Source organism: Toxotes jaculatrix, chromosome 18 (assembly GCF_017976425.1).
Source record: "Toxotes jaculatrix isolate fToxJac2 chromosome 18, fToxJac2.pri, whole genome shotgun sequence".
Lineage (NCBI taxonomy): Eukaryota > Metazoa > Chordata > Actinopteri > Toxotidae > Toxotes > Toxotes jaculatrix.
Genome location: NC_054411.1, coordinates 14,392,121 through 14,412,253, shown reverse-complemented (window position 1 = coordinate 14,412,253; position 20,133 = coordinate 14,392,121). Strand labels below are relative to the sequence as shown.

The window sequence follows — 20,133 nt, the reverse complement described above, 5'->3', positions numbered from 1 at the left end:
TGTCCTGCAAACTTAAAGTGAAGACCGATCAGTGTCGTTCCACATCATTTATCACAGTGTGCGAAAAAGTCTTTTGTCAAAAGTATTTAAGAAGTATTTTGTTATGAATACAGACTTAGATCAATCTCTCCCCAACACACAGAGACATGTCTGTCTTACCTCTCCCACCATCCCATTCCAGACATTGTTGATCTTCTTGCCATGCTTGCCATTGGTTACCAGGTACAGGTCATAGGTGAACTTGACATACTTCGCAATTTTCTTCAGAATGTCGATGCAGAAGCCTTTGCAGCACTTCTTGATGTACGTCCCACCAGCCTCAGTTGTGTTGCTACAGAAACACAAAGAGGACCAACACATCATTAGATGATGATTTTAAACAGCAGCTGCTTCAACCATTTATCACCTTTGGTTAAAACCCTGTTCCAGAAAAAGAGAACATTTCATCCAGTCCACAGTAAACATACACTGAGTGGGCTAAAGAGCAGAGGTACCAGCTCTTTGCATGGAAAATGACTGACTGTGTGAATCCATGTTTTATTTTTGATTTCAACTTTTATACTTTCGTCATCTTGATAAACCTGCTTTGACTTCAGATATGTCAACCGTCTTTTCTTTGGATTATAAACAAACCAAACACGATTTGCCTCTCTTTCCATTATACCTGTTAAATTTTTATGAACGCAGCAATGAACAAATATCACCCTGGGACTTTTTCACCTTTAAGGTGAGGTCGTTTTATTCCGAAACAATGTCAGAAGACTTGAAAAATATGCTCCTTCTCTCCTTCTACCTCTCTGTCTCTCTAGAGAAGGGGGGGGGGGGGGGGGCTTATGACGGCACTGCATCTGCAAGCCTTGTACCATCTGTGTGTTTGAATTTGAGAGCAGGAGAGTTCAGACAGTGTTCTCACACACACACACACACACACACACACACACACACACACACACACACACACACACACACACACACACACACACACACACACACACACACACACACACACACAGCAGAGTGCACATCAACTTTCAGCCACCTGGGACTCTCATTTAACTTTTAGATGTGTGCTAATTAGGAGAAGATAACCTCGCCCTTTAGTTTAACAACAACCTGGACGCAAACTTGATGGAGGTGAAGTGAGAGAAAAAAAAAAATCTTCACACATTCAGCCGTGACTCTGCAGTTACCTTCAGCTTTGAAACTCTGACACTTTGGAGGAATTCTGTAGCATCGAAAAGACATTAGCCATTTTTCGCCCCAAGTGCAAACTCCGGTGTTACCCTCACTAGTCACCATCGATCTGTCAAATGAATGTCACCCCAAGTGGAATTCTTTTCTGTCTTTATAGCTTTTATGGCTTAATAGACAGAAAGACAAGGTTCATTTGAAAAAGATGGCTGATTTGTCAGCAGTTGTGAATGACTTTTCCCACACACACAGATCACAGATCCCATTCTCTGCATGGGAATGGGGTCTGTGATAATAATAACAGAAACAAGGACAACTAAGTCAACTTTCTGGCAGGTTCAGCTGGCAGGGGGCTGTGACAGAGCAAGCATATAGGCCAGAACTGTAATAGCTGCATTTATGAACACGGTGTACCCACTTAGTCAGACCATAGTACAGTTCAGGCAGTGAGAGCATGTGATGTTGTGGAGGCTGTTTGTGAAGTTGCCAGGCCAACTTGATATAGAAACACTACAGGGCCTGAGGGGTCTCCAGAGAGGGCAGTGTGGGTATATGTGTGATTATGTGTGTGTTAGTGTGAGTATGGCTTGTTCTTAGGCCCAGCCTGGGTGAGTGAATTTGTGGCTCTGCATGCATGGATAGCCCTCCACTCCAAACCCCCCCCCCGCCCCCCCAATCCAACCCATCCGCCACTCCTCTCTCTCTCTCTCTCTGCCTCTTCCCTTCCCTCCATCTATCCCTCTTTCTCCAAATGGACACTATGGATGCTTGAGTGGGAATTGCACTGTGGGAGGCAGGAATGCACCCGAATGCAGTGGCCTGTGAGTGAGTGGACATGTGGCAAAAGAGAAAGTATATGAGCTTGTGTGTTTGTGTTCCTCCTTGGAGATGCTTTATCCTCCGCCCTACTTCACAGTGATTCTGGACGAAAATCTCTGTTGGCCTCTTCCCTGGGACCCTATTACTGCTTAATCAGCTCTGTGTGTTTGTGTGTGCATGCGGCCATGTGTGTATATGTGTTGTAGTTATAGACAGTTACTTTGTACAGAAGCATGTATGCAGTGAAAAGAGTAACACAAAGTATGTTGTGTATGTGCCACTCTTACGGTAAGCATGTCCATGGGTGTCTGTGTTCCAGTGGAGAAACATAACATTAAATTATCTGCAAACCAATTACATGGTTTGATTCAGCAGCACTCAAGCCACTCAGTGACACACACATATACAAGCAGTCTAAGTCACTCTCACTGTGTGTGTGTGTGTGTGTGTACATCAATAACGTAATATTGCAGGAGGCTAGAAATTTGGGCATTAGAGAGCAAACTGGTGAGGAAGGAAGGAAATTGCAGAGTTCAGCAGTCGCCTCCATTTTCAGGGGGAGGAAAGAAGATGCTGCACAGATCGTACACTTCTCTCATGCTCGTGAGAGAAATGAAAGAGAGTGAGAGAGCACACACAATGCTGAAGGAAGTGGGTAATGTAATTTTTCATGACCTTCTGATTATCAAATACCCCAATATAAAACAGAATTTAATTTTCTGTAATGTTTGGTCCCATTTTTCAAAAATACAAAGTTACCCCTCAGTTAGTTCATAGGTAGAATGCATCCCATGGATATTACAGTATATTTCATTCAGTGTGAGTCTGTCATACAATAACATACAATACAGTCTTGACCCCTTAGTATTGCTGGATATGGCAAACCTACTCTTTTATATGCTTCCTGCAGGGGACAGAGTTCCTCATGCAGGTACCGGTCAGCCTTTCCACGTCCTCCACAATAACGAAAGGTTTCTCCTCCAAAGTGACGATGGACAGGTGGTTGTCGTCAAGCTCAGCATCACCAAAGGAGTTGAAGCGTGGCCACACAGGGTACTTAAGTGTCAGGCTGCCGTTGTCCAGTTTCCCCATCTGGGAGGAAGGAAAAAAAAAAGAGATGAAATGAGTCACCAAAAACAAGAACAGCTGAATTTACATTTTAGGTATTTATCCAATACTTTATTATTAATGAGCACTTAGGGAGTTAGCCCCTGCCTGAAGACACTTTCTGTAACAGTGGCACTAACTGTTGTCGGATTTAGACCCATGAGCTCACACTGAAAAGACAGTGTTGATAACTACTTGGCAAGTCTGTTGGCCTCAGATCAAATACGTGGGAAAGTGGTGGGAAAATTATGGCATGATCATGGCATGGGACCATTTTAACAGACACAGGAAGTGACTTTACTTGTTAATTTCCTGACAACAGTACTCAAAGCAGATAAGAAGTGAAGATTACAAATGCAGAAACACCTGAACATTTCCTTTTAATATTACATATGTTTTCTTTTTTAGCACAAAAAAAACCCTACACAAATCAGAATACATGTTGTTGACAGATCATAATGAATGTGACTGCCATTGGGACTGTAGGTGCAACAAAACAGATTAAAAGCATAGTGTGTAGGGATGCATGACAAAATGCACACAGAGGAATGTACAGTATGGCCATGAATGTAAACAAATATGAAAAGAGAGTGAGTGTGGCAGTGTGACAGCGCTGTGACGTTTTTAATAATTCAGAAAGTTTTCAGAGCAGTGATGTCACAGACTCCCCTATGGATGCTCTTTACCCACCCACACCTGTCTGTAAATGTATGTATGTGAGCATGCATGTGCGTGCGTGTGTGTGTGTGCGTGAACTATTTATGAGTGTTTTTGTCAGACAGGGGAGTCAGAGAAAAAGATAGAGACAGCAGCAGGCAGCAAGGCTTTGCTCGACTCTCAATTATTAATGTTACAGGAGCCAGAAAATGGCAAAACCTCGCTCTCACTCTTTCCCTCCATCTGAAAAACCTTTCTTCTCCTCTGTCTCTGTCCCTCTCTCACAGCCTAAAATACAGCAATACAGCTGTAGTGTGGAGTGAAGTGGCTGAGTGTATTGCCAAAGTTTTTTCGTGTGTTCAGGGGCAAAAATTCTGAACTTTTGATTTCTAAACCAGAGACAAATAGAGAAAGATTAAGACACTATTTTTTTGTTTGTTTGTTTTGTGTGTATGAATAAAACAGAATCTTAGAAACTTAGGTGCACACCATGTACACTTGCAAACGGTTAATACATATACAGCAATATAGCCATGTTAATCTGTTTGACCCTGCAGCCATAGGACAGTGGTTGTTGCCTGCACACACACACACACACATATGTAGACACACATGTTGTTGCTTAGCCTGCATTCTAGGCTAAGTCATTAACAGGCGAGCAGAGAGGAGGAAGTGAAATTAGCATTTTAATTGTTTTGCTTTGAGTGGTTTTCTATCCTCTGACAGGGATTAGAGCCTTCTCTCCGCTCTTAGATGGCGCCACTGTCAACAGCTCACTCTACTGTCAACTACATCAGTCAGTGTGTGCAGTGTGTGTATAGGCATTTGTGTTGGGGGGGGTGGGGTACACTAAGGTAGCATGTGTGTGGTTTCTTGTGTGTCACCTTCACTCTCCAGGGAACGGCCACATTTGTCTAAATGTCTAAACCCAGCTGTTTTGCATTTCACAAGTGAGTGAGTGCGGTGCATGTGTGTGCACACGTGTGTGTGTGTGTATGTGTATGTCTTTTTAAAGGGGCGGGGAGGTAAAGTGGGAAATGGGATTGCTAATGTAAAAGTGAGGGGGAATTTGCACATAAGTAAGATAAGACTTGTGTGACAGAAATACAGGACATCTGAAGAAAAAAACCAAAAAACCAAAAACAAAGATGAGTCAGAGAGGAGAAGAATATAAAACAGTGAGGGTTCTGGATTGTGCTCCACAAGCAGTATGGAGTCATTTTCTGGTCTTTTTAAGACCAAAAGCTGTGTGTGTGTTATGCTGATATGCATACTTCCTTGCCATTTTAACTATGTAACATAATGTGTAATTTCACATGTTAGGAGTGTGAAAAATCCCATTTAGCTCAATTTTTCTAGAAGGATATTAATTTTTTTTACTGCTTGCTGATCCCATAATTATCTAATTTGTTTGGTTTCACTGCTTGTTGCACCTTTAACTAACAGTATAAAGCACTGGCATGTGCATAAGTAGGATATCCAGCTTAAACACACAACTCCAATCTGATCTATTCAAGCATTAATATAAGCTTTTGAGGAGTTGCCTTGATTTGGGTGGATGAGTCAATGAACTCCAAAAGATAAATGTTCGATTCAGAAACTGTTTGAAAACAAGAGAGGGAAAAGAGGTGGTAGAGGAGGAGGAGTGGAAGAGGAAGCTGAGTTCAGCAGCTCTTCTGGTCAGCAGCTCTTCTATCCTGCTCTTCTCTTCACTCCTTCTCCTCCTCCTCCTCCTCTCTGTCTCTCCCTCTCTCTCTAATTAAAGAAAGAGGGGTTATAAATTAATGCCCAGAGAGGAGAGAGGATTCTCTCTATCGACCGGCCAGGCAACAGAATGCTGAATCTTCCTGCATGAAATACCAGATATTACACACACACACATACACACACAGACTACTTTCTACATTCTGCGTGAGTGTGTGTGTGCGTGTAATGTGACAGCGAGGCCAGTGGGAGGTTATGATGATAGGGCCTGTGGGATTACTGCATTATAAAATCCCATGGCGGCAATCCTATCGCATCATCACCCTGCGACAGATTTAGAGCCACTCGTGATAAGATGATATTCTGTGTGGTTTTTTTTTCATCTACTACTTTTTCTTTTGTCACCTCAAACGTGCCCTCCTTTACTCCTGTTCCCTTTATTCTCCTCCTATTTTTTCTTTATTTTTATTTTGAAAGGCCTTGCTCCTTGTCCCTGCATGTCTTGCTCTATATTTCATCTACTGCACACCTTCCTCTCTCTCTCACTTTTTCTATCACACTGTTTTTGACACACACACACACACACACACACACTCAAGGGCTACAATAATTGAGAACCCTGCTGAACAAGCGAGAGAGAATGATAAAAGAACAAAGAAAAACAAGGGTCAGGGCTCTTGCACTGAGCACCTTCTCTGTGCCAGTCTCACTGGGAGAGTTATCGCTGTGGCAAGTTGCATTATGGGAGAATGAGTTCCTAATAGCGTGGAGAAACCCATTCAGTCATAAAACAGTATCTGTCACTCCTGTCAGACGAAATTATGTCGGTAAAATGGATTCTGCTCTCCCTCTCCAACGCTTGCTCTGTTTATATGTGTCAATGTGTGTGTGGGTGCGTGCGCGTGACTGCATAGATGTGTGAGTATGTGTGTACGTGTGTGTGTATCTGTGTGTGTGTGAGAAAACAAGGGCAGAGAGGAAGAAGATGATGGAGTGGAAGAGCCAGAGAGAAATGCATCCATGGATTTAGACATCTTTCCTTAAAGTTAAACGCTTTTATTAAGATTCAGAGAACAGTCATGCCTGGATAGAGAATGCATGCATATGTTTGTGTGTAAATTTGGAAGTCTGTGTGTGTGTGTGTGTATGTATGTATGTGTGTATGCATGTGGGCTTTTGCGTGTGTCTGCTCTCCATATTGTGATTCTCCAAGCACAAATCCCATGCTGTCTGTAATAATTATTTTGTGAACTGGCTGCAAACACTGCAGCATTTCCTGAAGCAATTTACACACTCCATCTACTCAGCAGGAATAAAACATAACATCCTGGTTCTGATCGGTAAATACACTTTTCTCATTCAGTCGGTGAATGAGAAAACTGTAACTTTGAATACAGTAAGAAAATTCATCATCGTTTCTGCCGTGTCGCTGATTATGTAGCTGTCTAGTTTCTACAACTGTGACACAGTGTTGTGCTTTTTCTTGACCGCCATGGATCTTCTGATTCCAAATGATGAGCTTCTCAAAGCCTTGTTAATTTACAGTCAATGAATACACATTTGTGAATTTCTCTGCCGTTGGATGCATTCTATTACTTTCAGCAAAACTTTTCTCTCCTCTCCTCTGTCACCAGCATCCTGGACATTTTCAAGTTCATCATCTCACCCATATTTTCTCTCCTTTATAATCACACACCTAAATGCTGGGCTTTAACCAAACCACAATTTGGTTAATGAAACAGATTAATTAAAAGTATTTTAGAAATGTTTCATGCGATGGTGATGACATTTAACAAAACACAAATGTACATTTTAATGAAACAGAAGTCAAAACTATTTTACATGTGTGCATATATGTAAGTAGGCGTTAATATGGGTATTGTCAGTGGGTACCTGGTGTTGGGATCTAAGCAAAGTTGCCAGGTTTGTGTATTTTGTGTAAAATATGGCCTGTTTTGATGAGGAGTGAAAGAGCTAGATAAGGGGAGATCCCCAGTCTGACAAATGTCTTTGATGGATATTTGTGATCATTAACCAGAGATTTCATTTTAATTAAGCTTTATTACTTTTGGCAAAAATGTCTAGCAAAAAGTGATTCTGGACATCAGGCCCAAAGTGAAGTGAAGGAGCAGCTAAGTTACTCTTCTACAATCAATCTAATCATTTATCATCTTTAAGATTAGCAATGTTTAGCATTAATATTCAGTTACATACTGAGATTTATATTAATAAAATCAAATGTAAAATAACTGTTTGAAATCAGAGAAAAAGTCACATGATACACATCCTGTTTTGAGGGAGCTATAAAAGCAAATACATATTGTATGAAGTAAACAGTTTCCAGAGTCAAGCTTCCACATGTGCATGTGGAAACGAAAAATTTATAGAGTGAGCGCAAATGCACAAACACAAGCCTATGCTTATATGTGCCTGTTTGTGAGTGTGTGTAGCCCTTATCCTCAAAGTAAAACAGCAGCCTTTAAACTGTTGAATTAATTTCTTTCTGAGAAGCACGCACTATCTTTGTTTCTCCACATTAATGCATGGTGCGTGCTTAAGTATGCCACTCCTGGCAGAGCCGCATCCATCTCAAATGTTATTCTTTCTCGCTACTGTATCTGTTCAGCTGTTACAAGCACATTTTTCCCAGATAAAAGCTTAATTTAGCTTAAATCTCCCATAACGCCATACTGGATCCCGCCTCCTGAACCAGTCAAATACACCCACATGACTTGCTGCAATCTACACTTCTTTTGAATAAAACCATAATTCACTGGTGATTACATAATCCTCCCAAAAATTGCTAAACACCACACACATCCAGCCAAACAGGTGCAGTGATTTTAAAAGCGGCTCTTCCCATAACTTAAAAATATACCATCTAACCAACTGCACGTGTGTGCTGCAGAGAACAGCAGGTGTGGACGCTTTGAAAACCTGAGTGCTAAACACCTGTAGTGGTTGGGAAAAAAAAAAAGGAGGAAAGCATACACATGGTGGTTGCTCAGATCCACCTCTCTCTTCCTTCACTTCCCTCTCTTTCTCTTTCTGTCTCCTTTTCTCGCTCTCATTTGCTCTTTCTATCTCTGCCCATCTGTCTCTATCGTTCGCTTGTCTCAGTATCGCTCCATATTGCTCTCCTCTCCCTGTCTCTTCCTCTTGTGCCCCAAGGGGACACATTTTATATTTTTAGTGCATATCCATATTTTAGTGCAGTTACTGAATTTTTATCTCTTGATCATCATGGAAGTCTCTCTTGCTCTCTCTCTCTCTCTCTCTCTTCCTGTGCCGCTGATTTCTGGTGCATGGGTGGGACGCCTGCACCAGACTGAGGGAGAGGGAGAGAGAGAGAGAGAGAGAGAGAGAGAGGGAGAGAGGGAGAGAGAGAAGCTCCCAATTATGTTTCCAGTTTGGGTCTCCGTTTCTCTCTTGCCTTCACTCTCACCACCACAGTGAAGTGGTACTGATCAATTTCACAGGCTTACTGTTTACAACAACAGACTGTACACCCTACCCCCCTGGTAGCACACCGGCAAAGGTTCTTTTGTGTGCGTTTTGTGTCTGTGTGTGTGTGTGTGCGCCAGTTTGAAATATGAAATAGCTAGTCTCAAAGATTGGGTGGAGACTGTGCGGATTGCGGCAAACTAAACTGAATACTGTGTCACACACACACACACACACACACACACACACACACACACACACACACACACACACACACACACACACACACACACACACACGTGACCTGAATAAAAAACAGACTGGTCAAAGCACAACTTTCTCCAATAGTGTTTCTGTCAATAACCAGGGTAAATGCACACACACACACACACACACGAGCAGTGACCCCTTGCCACCCCAATAACAGGGGTCTCAGGCTTTGATTAACTGTGGTTTGAGGTGCTATCAGAGACCACAACAGCAATCACAGCTAAAGACAGACAGAGTGCACAGATTATCTGGCCTGGGAAAGAAGTGAAGGAGAAGGGATGAAGGATCAAAAAATGGAGGAGAGGATGGAAAGATGGAGGCAAAAAGGAGAAGTTAAGTGGGGGTGGAGCGAGAGAGAGAGAGAGAGTGGCAGAATGCTACACATGTTATGAGAGAAGGAGGCAGTGGGAAGAAGGAGACAAACGGGGCTGGAGATGTAAAGGAATGAAAAGACCTACAGAAACATCCATCTGCTTTTCTTCAGTATCCAAATCCTTTCTTTAGCCACACCTCTCTCTTTTGCCATTCTTTTGTCTTCTCGGCCTCACTCACTCTGAGCTACGAGCTATTGGGGCATTAAATATAAAGTATTTAAGCTTGTACGAGGCAGCAAGATGTAGGTATAAAGATGCATGGCTGCCATTTAAAGTCCATTACAACAGCTGAAATAACTAGAATACTCAGCCATTTAGAGTGGCCATTCTTTATAGAAGCTTCCTCACATTAACCATTTGAAGAAAACTATAAGCTTGTTCATTGATCAACTAAGTGTTGCACTATGAGACAAAGGTATCCTTTTCAATACTGGTGTATATTATTATTTCTAGTTTTGTTTTTGCACTGCATTTCTCCGAGGTCACTTGCCAGTCAAAGATTAAATGTTGTCTAAATGTTGTTTCTTTCTCTGCACTGCCAAAGCATGGTAAAGAATACAAACTCCCTTTTAATTTAAATGATTAGTTTTTTGCCTAATTGAAAAAAAAAAGTGTGTGTAGAACAACCCTGAAAATTCTCAGAAATATTATGGTGGACGTGAGTTCTGTGCCCTCAGTGGTAGTTACAACCCTGAAGAATACACAAGAATAATGTGAATACACTTTTGCGCACATACACACACAAACCAAGACAGACACACACAGTTTTAGAACCTACCTTCTCCCACTCTCTGTCCTTGTTGAGAACAATGACCACCAGCTTTGGGTTTTCCTGGTAGCCATCTTCAGTGAATGACAAGTCTCTGCCATCCCATGTCACATTCATCATGTACCTGAGAGCAAGAGGAGTGGAGGAGGAGGAGGGCGGGGGTGAGTAGCAGAGGGTGATAAGATTTAAGAGAGATGAGGAGGAGGAAGGTGGCAAGGTGAAAAAAATGGAGAGTGAGAAAAGGAAAGACATGAATGGAGGAAAGGAAAAACAGAAGGGAAATTGAATTACATTAGCATGAGAAAAAGTCAGTTCACAATCTGCTACTATTAATATCCTAAAATATTCACACAGGCTGTTTTGTAATGAAAGTTTTATATTTGAGTCACATGGACCAGATTATGATTAAATTACAGAAATAAAAAAAACAACTGGACAGGAGAGTGAAAGTATAATGTTGAGAGATTAAAAAAAAAACTAATCCAACAGGAAATGTGTGAGTATTATAACCTGTGAGTATTACCACTGAATTACAGTACTGTCAGTACTGTAGTGTCAATAGCAGTGCAGTGTGTGTTCTGTGGAAATTAGAAGCAGAAAAAATACGTTTCATACAGTTCCAGAAATAAAAATCTAAAAAAAAAGGAATCACAGAAAAGAGAAAGTGAGAATGAATAGTACCTAAAGCGATAGTCTGTCTATACTAACACCACACACACACACACACACACACTGTAATGAGTGACCCATATGGCAGGTCACATTAGCTAAGATGGAGGGCAGTGGGAAGATATTCTTGGGTCCACAGAGCCTCCACATTAATCATGGCTGTCCCTCCCCACTCTGTCTCCCTCACTCCTTCTGTCAGTGGGCATGTACAACACGGGAGAGACAGCTCCTCTTTTCTTCCTCTTCGGCTCCATTCTGGGGGCTGCACAGCGACAGGGCTAACTTCTAAATGGAACACGTGACCATGTGATGTGTGTCTTTGAAGAGCCACAGCAGGCGAGGTGGTTTCTGCTGTGTGGGACACTGTGCGGGAATGTGCCACAGCATATGAAGCTGGTTCCATAACAACTACTGATGTTGCACAAATCATGCTTTCTTATTATTTGTGTCAGATTTTGTTTCCATATTATATAATTTTTGCTCTTTTTTGAATCTGTCTTCGATTCTCTGCGTGTCTGCCCCAGCAAAACTTTAAATCATTCAAAATCATTGATTGGTAAACAATTTATCACCAATTTAGGTTAATGGATGTTCTTTTTTCTTTTCTTTTACAGCTTTAATGTCATAAATAACGTTAACCAACACATAATCAGCTAGATGGCACTGTAATTGTAAATTTACAATAGGTTAATTAAATGTAATTATATACAGGCAACCACAAACCCGCAGTGTAGTTCTAATACTGAGTCATGAGGATTATGATAGAAATAACACAGAAAAAGGCTGTGTAGTGCGTGTGTTTGTGTGAGTGGCAACATTTTGCGATACCTACATGTCCGCTTTAAATTGCTGCTGGTGACACACACACACACACACATACGCACACACAACCACTCAATGCCCAGATGAAATCAGCCAGCGATGAGGGGACTGAGGGGGTTTGTGATTAATATAATTAGACTGGCCTGCAAGCCACCAGGTGAGTAGTATTAAGCCATTTGATTGGACAGGGGATGCAGCGCTGAACCCAATTATGTGCGACTACAGCAGAGAAAGAGGTGCTGGAATCAATACCAGCACCCAGGCTGCTGCCCATCCTGCGCTTTGCTACCACCTATCTGGAAGACACACACTGCTTACACATACACACACTCGCACACAAGCACGGTGGAAGCCTTTGCTGTTCTTTCCCTCTGTTTACTGTACAACTCTCTCCTTTGTTGTTCATTTGATTTATTTTCTCACTCTTTTTTTCCACACATCTTTTCTTTGACACAGTCCAGCAAAGACACTGTTATTTACTGCACCAATATAAAACATTTGATGTGACAGTGAATCAACAATGTAGAATATTTGGATGCTGGATGTTAGAAGATAAGTATATGAGTTGGACATCCTGTAAGGTGAGTCAGTAAACAAAATTATTACCTACAAGAGCTGGTAAGGTGGAGCAGGTGAAGGTGTTCAGGCCTCAGTTAATGCTTCTGTCTCTTGACATCTGATCTTTGTGAGACACTTCTGTGTTTTGTTTTGTTTTAAACCACTTCAAATTTTACGGGGAAAAAAATTCCTGGCACTGACCAAGGGCCATTCATGACTGCTGTACACATACTTCAAGCGTTACTGGCTCTTCATGAAACATCATTATAATGTAATGTTACAAAAATTTGAATTTGTAAGACAAAACAGGATATAGACAGGACAGGCAGATTGTGTGTGTGTGTGACTGCAAGTGTGTTTGGGCCGACGCCCATCGAACAGGTGGATAGGGTGTTGCTAGGATACGGACACAGACTGGAGTGTATATGCTGGAAGATGACCCTAAACAACCCTGAATGAACATCCCTGCACATACACACAGAAACACAGACAATTACTTTGCACACCTCAACAGTTCTCCACGTAATGTTTCCTCCCCCGCTGTAGGACTGAGATCATAGTAAAGCGATCCAATTTTTCCTCACTTCACACCCTCCATTATATCAGTAATCTCACTATTCATTGGAGGGGGACTAGGAGAGGGAGCAGACAGCAAAGAAGGGGCACCCAAAAAAAAGTGAGAGAGCATAAAGATAAGAGAGGTTGAGTGAGAGAGATGGAAAGAGGAGAAGTATGATGAGGGAGGAAGCGAGCTAAGCCTCGACAGAGTTAGGATAAAAATATCTTCGGTGTTATTTTTTCCTTCCCTCCTCTTATTTTGGAGTAAAAGGGGTTGCGACGGGAGTGGAGGGGGGGGGGCACTGCACCAGAGTTAACCAGCACTACACATACACTGCAGCACGAAAGTAAGAGCACACACTTACACTGCATTACAGCAGCAAGTGCCAAATACTCTCCGTTTGTGCTGTTTTCTTAATCCTTCACTAGTGAGCAATGACAGAGCATTAATGTTGTAAAAGACAATGGCATTTTCCAGTATATTGGGTCATTTTATTTTACACAGACCAGACTCCAGAACGGCAGGCTCCTCTGATATGTCCTGCCCTGTCAAAGTGCTCTTGACACAAAAGATATAATATCTCAAGTGTTCACTTACTCCGAGTTGCTCTGGATGTCCCCATGTTTACAATGGTGTCACTTTGTGATAAGAACTCTACAGTTTGTCTGAAGAGGTTTTACTGCAGGGAAAAGTGTCTCTACAAAGATGTTAAAATGAACTGTATAATGCTCTGTGTGTGTGTGTGTTATGGATAGAGACATGTATCCTTCGTAAAGACAAGGACCAGTCAAAGCAATGATGTATATCAGAACACTTATGATCTATGAAGTGCAAAAGTACACACACAAACACACGATATGGCCGTGAGAGACAAAAGGGGGAGACTGAAAAAAAGATGGGGGCTGCTATCAGTGCTGATTTAGATCTCTTAAGAAGACCCAAGGGTGGGCAGTCACTTGAAAACACACGCTGAGCCTCAGGTGGCATGTGTTAAGTGTGGCATGAATGATGACTGTACAAGGTGAAGTAGATGCTAGCTTAGCAGTGTCTCTGCCCCTCCTGTTGTCCCTGGTGTGAGTATGTCTGTGTTGTTTTTTTTTTTTTTGAGTTTAGGCAGCACAAGATTAATGCTAACAATTACATTTTGTCTTTTCCAAGCTTGCATTGCACTATAAAATGCAACACGTGTCCACACAGCTACCTCAGCAGGATTTCTTTTGTTGCACAAAATAGGATTTATTTGTGCATTGGCTTGGGATCCTTTATACTGTAGCTTAGTTTGAATATCATGGGTTTTCTCCAATATGCAAATCCAATTTTAGGACAAGAATCACTGCACAAAAGTGGAACACCTTTCTTAGATATCCATTCCTCTGATGAAAAATTAATAATCTTCTTGTGAGTTGGGATTTGCAGTAGTTCACATTGCTACTGACTAAACTCCCTCCAATCCCTCCCTGTCTCTCCACTATGTGAGCCTTCAAACCAAAAGCAACTTGATGGTCCATTCATCTCTAAGATGTAGTACACTAGCTGTCAATCATATGCCATTCCTGCTTAATAAACACAACACAGGCAAATGTTCTGCCTTACAAAGAAGCAGTATCTGGTCAAAATTTTATCATCTATTTTATATATTTTACCCTGTAAAAATAATGATGTAATAGAAATGTGTAATTCTGAAAAACCACAGCATATGCACCCTTCAGGTACCACAAAATCAAGGTAAAAACTAAACTACAACTTACTGCACATTAGGCAGGACAGTCACAACAAGCCAAGTTTTCAAAGCGACAGACAACTAACTCATTGTATTTTCTTGTCATCTGTATTAAAATGAAAACTTCTGCACCCAGACACACGTGTGACATTCATTTATTTGATTAAAAAAGGATCCAGTCTCTCTCTCACAGACTGGTACCTACAAGGCAAGCTAATACTTAAGCTGACAAGAGAGATTTGAGGGGTAAAATGAGTTGCTGATTTTCATGATTGCAGATACGCCCACTCAAACCCACACATACACGTACATGTTATGTATTAGCAACTAAGTCTACTTTTTATATTTGCCTACTTTCTTTCCTTCCTCTCACTCTGTCCCTAGTTGGTACAATAGCACCTTGCCTCCAAAATTTCGGTTTTTGAGGAACTAAAGAAATGCATTTCTTACTTATAAATAATTGCTTATAAGGTGATTAGTTTCAACACAGCGACAGTAACATCCAGTAACAGACACACTACTTTACACACAGCAGTTTAGTTCAGAAATCCTCCAGTCGGCCTGAGCCCATAGGCCGTCTGTGCAAGCAGATTGTTATGACCCATAGTTATGTTTTATTGTTAGGTGACCTCTAGCAACCAAAGTAATTATGACGGGAGCGAAGGAGGACAAGGTTGGGGTGGATGGATGGGTCCACAAAATACTGGAGTTTGATATGGGAGACTGCTGTTCATTTCCCTTTTGAAACCAGAAACTTGTTGTTCTTAGAATTTCAGTATTTATCTTTAACATACTACTCTACAAACTTGACTGCATGGTTGCATCTTACCAACTAAGCTAAAATGTGTCCGGATATGACTGAATCAGCTGCATTGTGAGATTGTGTAGTGTGTGAGTACGTGTCTTTGCACAGCTCAAATGACAGCTGCCCCAGGACTCAGTACATGTGTGTGTCCTGAGTTCTGACACTCATATTGCAGGGCTAGAGACTGTAATTACCTGTCAGAACAAAGTCACACACACACACACACACAGATAACACATTGTTCACCACAGTAAGGTGAGAAGTACACTGTAAATCGGTCATGACCGAAAACTCTCTTAAGGGGGGGGGGGGGGGGGGGGGGCATTTCTCTTGTTTCTAACATGCACACACACAAGCACAGACACACACAAACCCACACACCATATTTTATATGGAGCACAAGTTGTCACTTGGTCTGATTGCTGCACTGGCCAGCGCTCTTAGTTGGTCATTTGTCTCCTGTTTTTATTTAATTTTATTTTTCTATTACTCTGCAAAACATATTCATCTTGGATGTGTCACAGTGGATTTATCATCACAGCTGTCACAGGCAAAGTGAGTGAGGTAAAACTTCACTGAAAGCCCGCACTGCACAGCGCTAGTCACCAGAACTACAGACTTTTCTGTGATTTCAGCACTGACTATTAATATTATTCTCATCAAAACAAGTTTTGTTCTATTGTGACACGTTTTTGGCGCAGTTGAGGATGGAGGCAGCATCCGCTGTAAATCAAATTCACGAATCACAGTTGAGTCTGTCAGATCTGAGAGGCGTTCAAGCACAGAAACACATACATTTCAAGGTAAATGCTCGCTGCATGCTTCTAAGATGACGCTGTTATTGACATCTTGCTTACAACAACGCAGTAGATCCACAGAAGAACTAAAGAGAAGTCTAGTATAAAATACTGCAAGTAATGCAACATGTCACACTGCTGCTGTACATTTTGTACATACAGCCCATCTGCCCACCTCTGTGTTTGTGTGTGTGTGTGTGTGTGCACGCTGGCCATGCTTTCCTATCTCCCCTGACAGCCATTCAGGGTCTAACAACCCACACTGGCCCGTCGCCCCGACCTAGCCTTGACCAATCATGTTTCTCATGTCCTGGCCCTGAAGCCCTATTGGCTGAGCTCTCTCACCCACAACAGAGCCATCTGTGGCTACTCATCACCTGGGTAACAACCTGAGGCAGCAGAGCATGTTGGGAACAAAGTCAGCTGGCTCTGGATATTTGGTAATTCTCTTTGGTTTACCTGTGTTTCCTGACAAAACCAGAGCTTTATTAGTGTTGAATTGGTATTTAAGGTCCTACTGAGGTTATTAAAGGTGCAATCAGTCATACTTTACTGTCTCTTTGCACAAAATGACCATAATTTACTGGTGGGAGCTCATAAATGTTGTTGAACAATGCCAGCTACTCCTCTGTTACCTCAGTGACCACAGCAATTTTAAGCTCTCTAAACAACCAGAGTCTGTCCAGCCCCATTTTTGGAGCGCATGCTCTAATCTCCCAGACTCCCTTAACTACCCACAGTGCACAATGCATTTTGTTTTGTTTCTGTAAAACCCAAATTGAAATTGGTTTAAAGCCAGAGGTAGTTTCAGACAAAAAACATCTTCAGTACTGATGCAAAGTAGGCAGCAGAGGAGGTGTGAAGATAAGTAACTACTGATGTCTGACACATAAGCCAAAAGAGTCCTGATTTACATGAAAACTGACCGCTGAGGAAAATGTTAGACTTCAATCTTGGCTTCCAAAAGTAGTATTAGTTTAGCAGAGGAAATAACTGGGACTTAATCTGATCTAAAAATTCTATTTTTACACTAATGCCAAAACACTAAGTGCTCTAAATGTACCTGATTCATTATTCATGTCTTACTGCGTCACATTTTTCTCTGTCTGTCTGTCTTTTCCTCTGTCTTTCCCTCTCAGCCTCTCATCCCTCTCTGAGCCACTGTCATCTGACTCTGAAGTTATGCAAACATTTGAGAATAAATGGGTAAAAATCAACAACTACGCCTCCTGAATATCAGAAAAGCATTTCAAAACAGATTCATATTGGACAAGTCGTTGTCTTTTAATGTTTGTTATTTGAGCCGTATTTCAAGCCTTTGTCGAGACAAAAGCAAACTAAAGAATGGTGATGATTACTTGTTTACGCCCCAGATAAATTCTCAATAATATACTGACGTAACATGTTTGCCAAAATATGTGCAGACTGTTAAATACCAAACACAACCATATGCTTTCAAGGGTTGCTAAATCTGCTCTTCTGAATAGTAATTTTTTGTTTAACCATCTTAAGTTTAAAATGAAACGCAGTACAGACAGAAAACATTTGTGATTTTTGCTAAATGTTTTTGAAAATAAATCCTGGAATCAGATTTTGTCATTCAGACTGAAGAAATTTAATTTAATTTCACGCATCATTATTAAAAAAAAGAAAAAACACAATATTGGGATGTAAACACGGGCTGTGTGTGTGTCTCTCCCTCCTCTGCCAGATGGAAAGCCAGACAGAGCTGGCAAGACCTGCAACATCTCCCACTGGCTGCTGGGGAGCGAGCGCATGATGAGAAGGAGAGCAGAAGAGAGTGAATGAGCGAGATGGAGGAATAAATGAGAAGTAGAACAGAAGGACTCATCAAGGAGCTCTTCAATTTCGGAGTACACTCATTTGTAGCGGCTTCCTGCTGTTACCCCAGTCTCAGTTTTTTCCCCTCCCTCTTCCTTCACTGCCTAAATTACAATCTCCCTCCTCAGCTCCCATTCACCTCTTTCACTCCCCTTCTCTCTTTGACTCTTACACTTCCTCTATTCTCTTAGCTCTAACTCTCCATCCCTTGGTCTTTCATCCAGTAATTGCATCGTTCTTCAGTCTCAATCCTTGGTGGAAACTTGGTGGAAACTTGGTGGAAGTCTATAATTACTGAGGACAACGGTGCAAACAAACAGACTGTGGCAGGAAGCCATGCACTCAAACAAACAGGCACACAAATATCCATGTGCGTTAGCACAGCTAATCTCTTAGATGTTATAAAAATACACAAAATCATTATAGTGCTGGTTTTCTTTGCTCTTAAAAGACACATTGCTCACTGTATTTCTCACTAATCATTATAAACAGGAATGCAAACCCATCCATACACTCATTCTTTGCTTACTTGTGTAGTGCGCTGGGCGGAAGCTTTGTTGTCTTCTCCATCTGGCCATAACAGGAAGTTTTGGCTTCGGGGATGTCGCCATACTCCTCCAACATGGCTGCCGCTGCTGACGTTATGATCCCTAGACCATCACGAACTCGCGCCTCCAGAGGATAGTCCCAGTCATCATACGACACTGAAATCATTCCCGATGGAAACTCGTCTGGCGTTATTTCCGGATTCCCAGTGGTGAGTGACGGCACAATCCAGATGTATCCAAATCCTGTGAGACCCAAAGAGCGAGCCTCTTCCAGGATGTAGACCGCCTCGTCCTTGGAACAGTAGAGCAGGACCACTGGAGACTGGACCTTCTTGAGCATGATCTGTGACCGACTGTCTTCCTCCACTGCGTCCAAAGTGATGATATTCTGCAGGTCCCAGCCCACAAAACTAAAGCAAGGATAAAGAGGACAGGAGTGAAATGTTAATATTTAACTAATAGACTATTAACTTTGCTCAGGTGCTGGCAAGGGCGGTTGTAATTATCCATTACAATTAATATCACTGTTAAGTGCAACGTGAATACTAATCGGTGTAAAGTGCTTACTGTCAGGGGAAACACATTAAGGCTAAATGGAATGCAAATGATAAAGCTGGTCCTGTATAATGTTGCTCAGCAGGTTCCAGACCCCATAACAAAAGGACAAGGAGAGCAAACACTGGCCTGTTAATGTGAGAGGGGCCAATACAGCACCTGTGGTCAGTGTGCTAATTGGTGACAGTTATCAGAAAATAGTGCTGTGATCAACATCATCGTTAGCAACTGTGATCTTCTGTCACACCTTTTGCACAAAATAGGCTCATTAATAATACATTGCACCTGCACAAGCATGTGGCTGCAGACAGATGTTTTACAAAGATATTTAGCTCTATAGAGTGTTGAAACTGTACTGTTCAGAGCAACTGCGGGGGAAAACAGATTTTTAATCTAGTTCTGTAGCCAGTTGGCTAAAGTGGGCAGAGTGAGCAGTAACAAGTGCTCATTAAAAAGATAATGCATTTGTAGAGTATCTTTTTCATCCAGTGGGACTGACTGCTCTTTTTCACAGTGTCCAGAGTGATAATATCCAGCAGCTCCCAGTACACAAGGCTAAAGAGCAGCAGAAGCAGAGCAAATGGCAGTTATGTTAGTAATTAGAGAACATAATATGTCATAAACTGGTAACACGCCGTGGTGTCGGGAACACAAGTCGTTCATGGAAGAGTTGGCAGAGTGAGGGATAAAGAAGGATATGCACACACACACACACACACACACACACACACACACACTGAGAGTGTGTTACAAAGTGGGATGTGTGATAGGGAAAAGAGGGAAGCAGTTAACCATCGTAACGATCTAACAATAGACAGGTAGTGTAACATGAGAGTAATCTGGGACTTGCTGTCCTCGTCTTGCTGTCCAAAGCGATGATGGTCTACAAGTCCCAGATGACAAAGCTAGTAAAGAGAGAGAAT

At 41.8% G+C, this 20,133-nt stretch overlaps 1 protein-coding gene across 1 annotated transcript in view; it reads right to left on the bottom strand.

The window, feature by feature from the left end:
* The window catches only part of grin2aa (glutamate receptor, ionotropic, N-methyl D-aspartate 2A, a), a 115,321-nt gene that overhangs the window by 20,500 nt on the left and 74,688 nt on the right, over positions 1 to 20,133 (bottom strand). Inside the window, exons 3-6 of the mRNA XM_041062577.1 lie at positions 18,637 to 19,065; positions 10,345 to 10,459; positions 2,900 to 3,102; positions 160 to 331 (exon numbers count right to left, since the gene is read on the bottom strand). Coding sequence (XP_040918511.1) covers positions 160 to 331; positions 2,900 to 3,102; positions 10,345 to 10,459; positions 18,637 to 19,065 — 919 coding nt within the window. The remainder of the gene's footprint in view (positions 1 to 159; positions 332 to 2,899; positions 3,103 to 10,344; positions 10,460 to 18,636; positions 19,066 to 20,133) is intronic.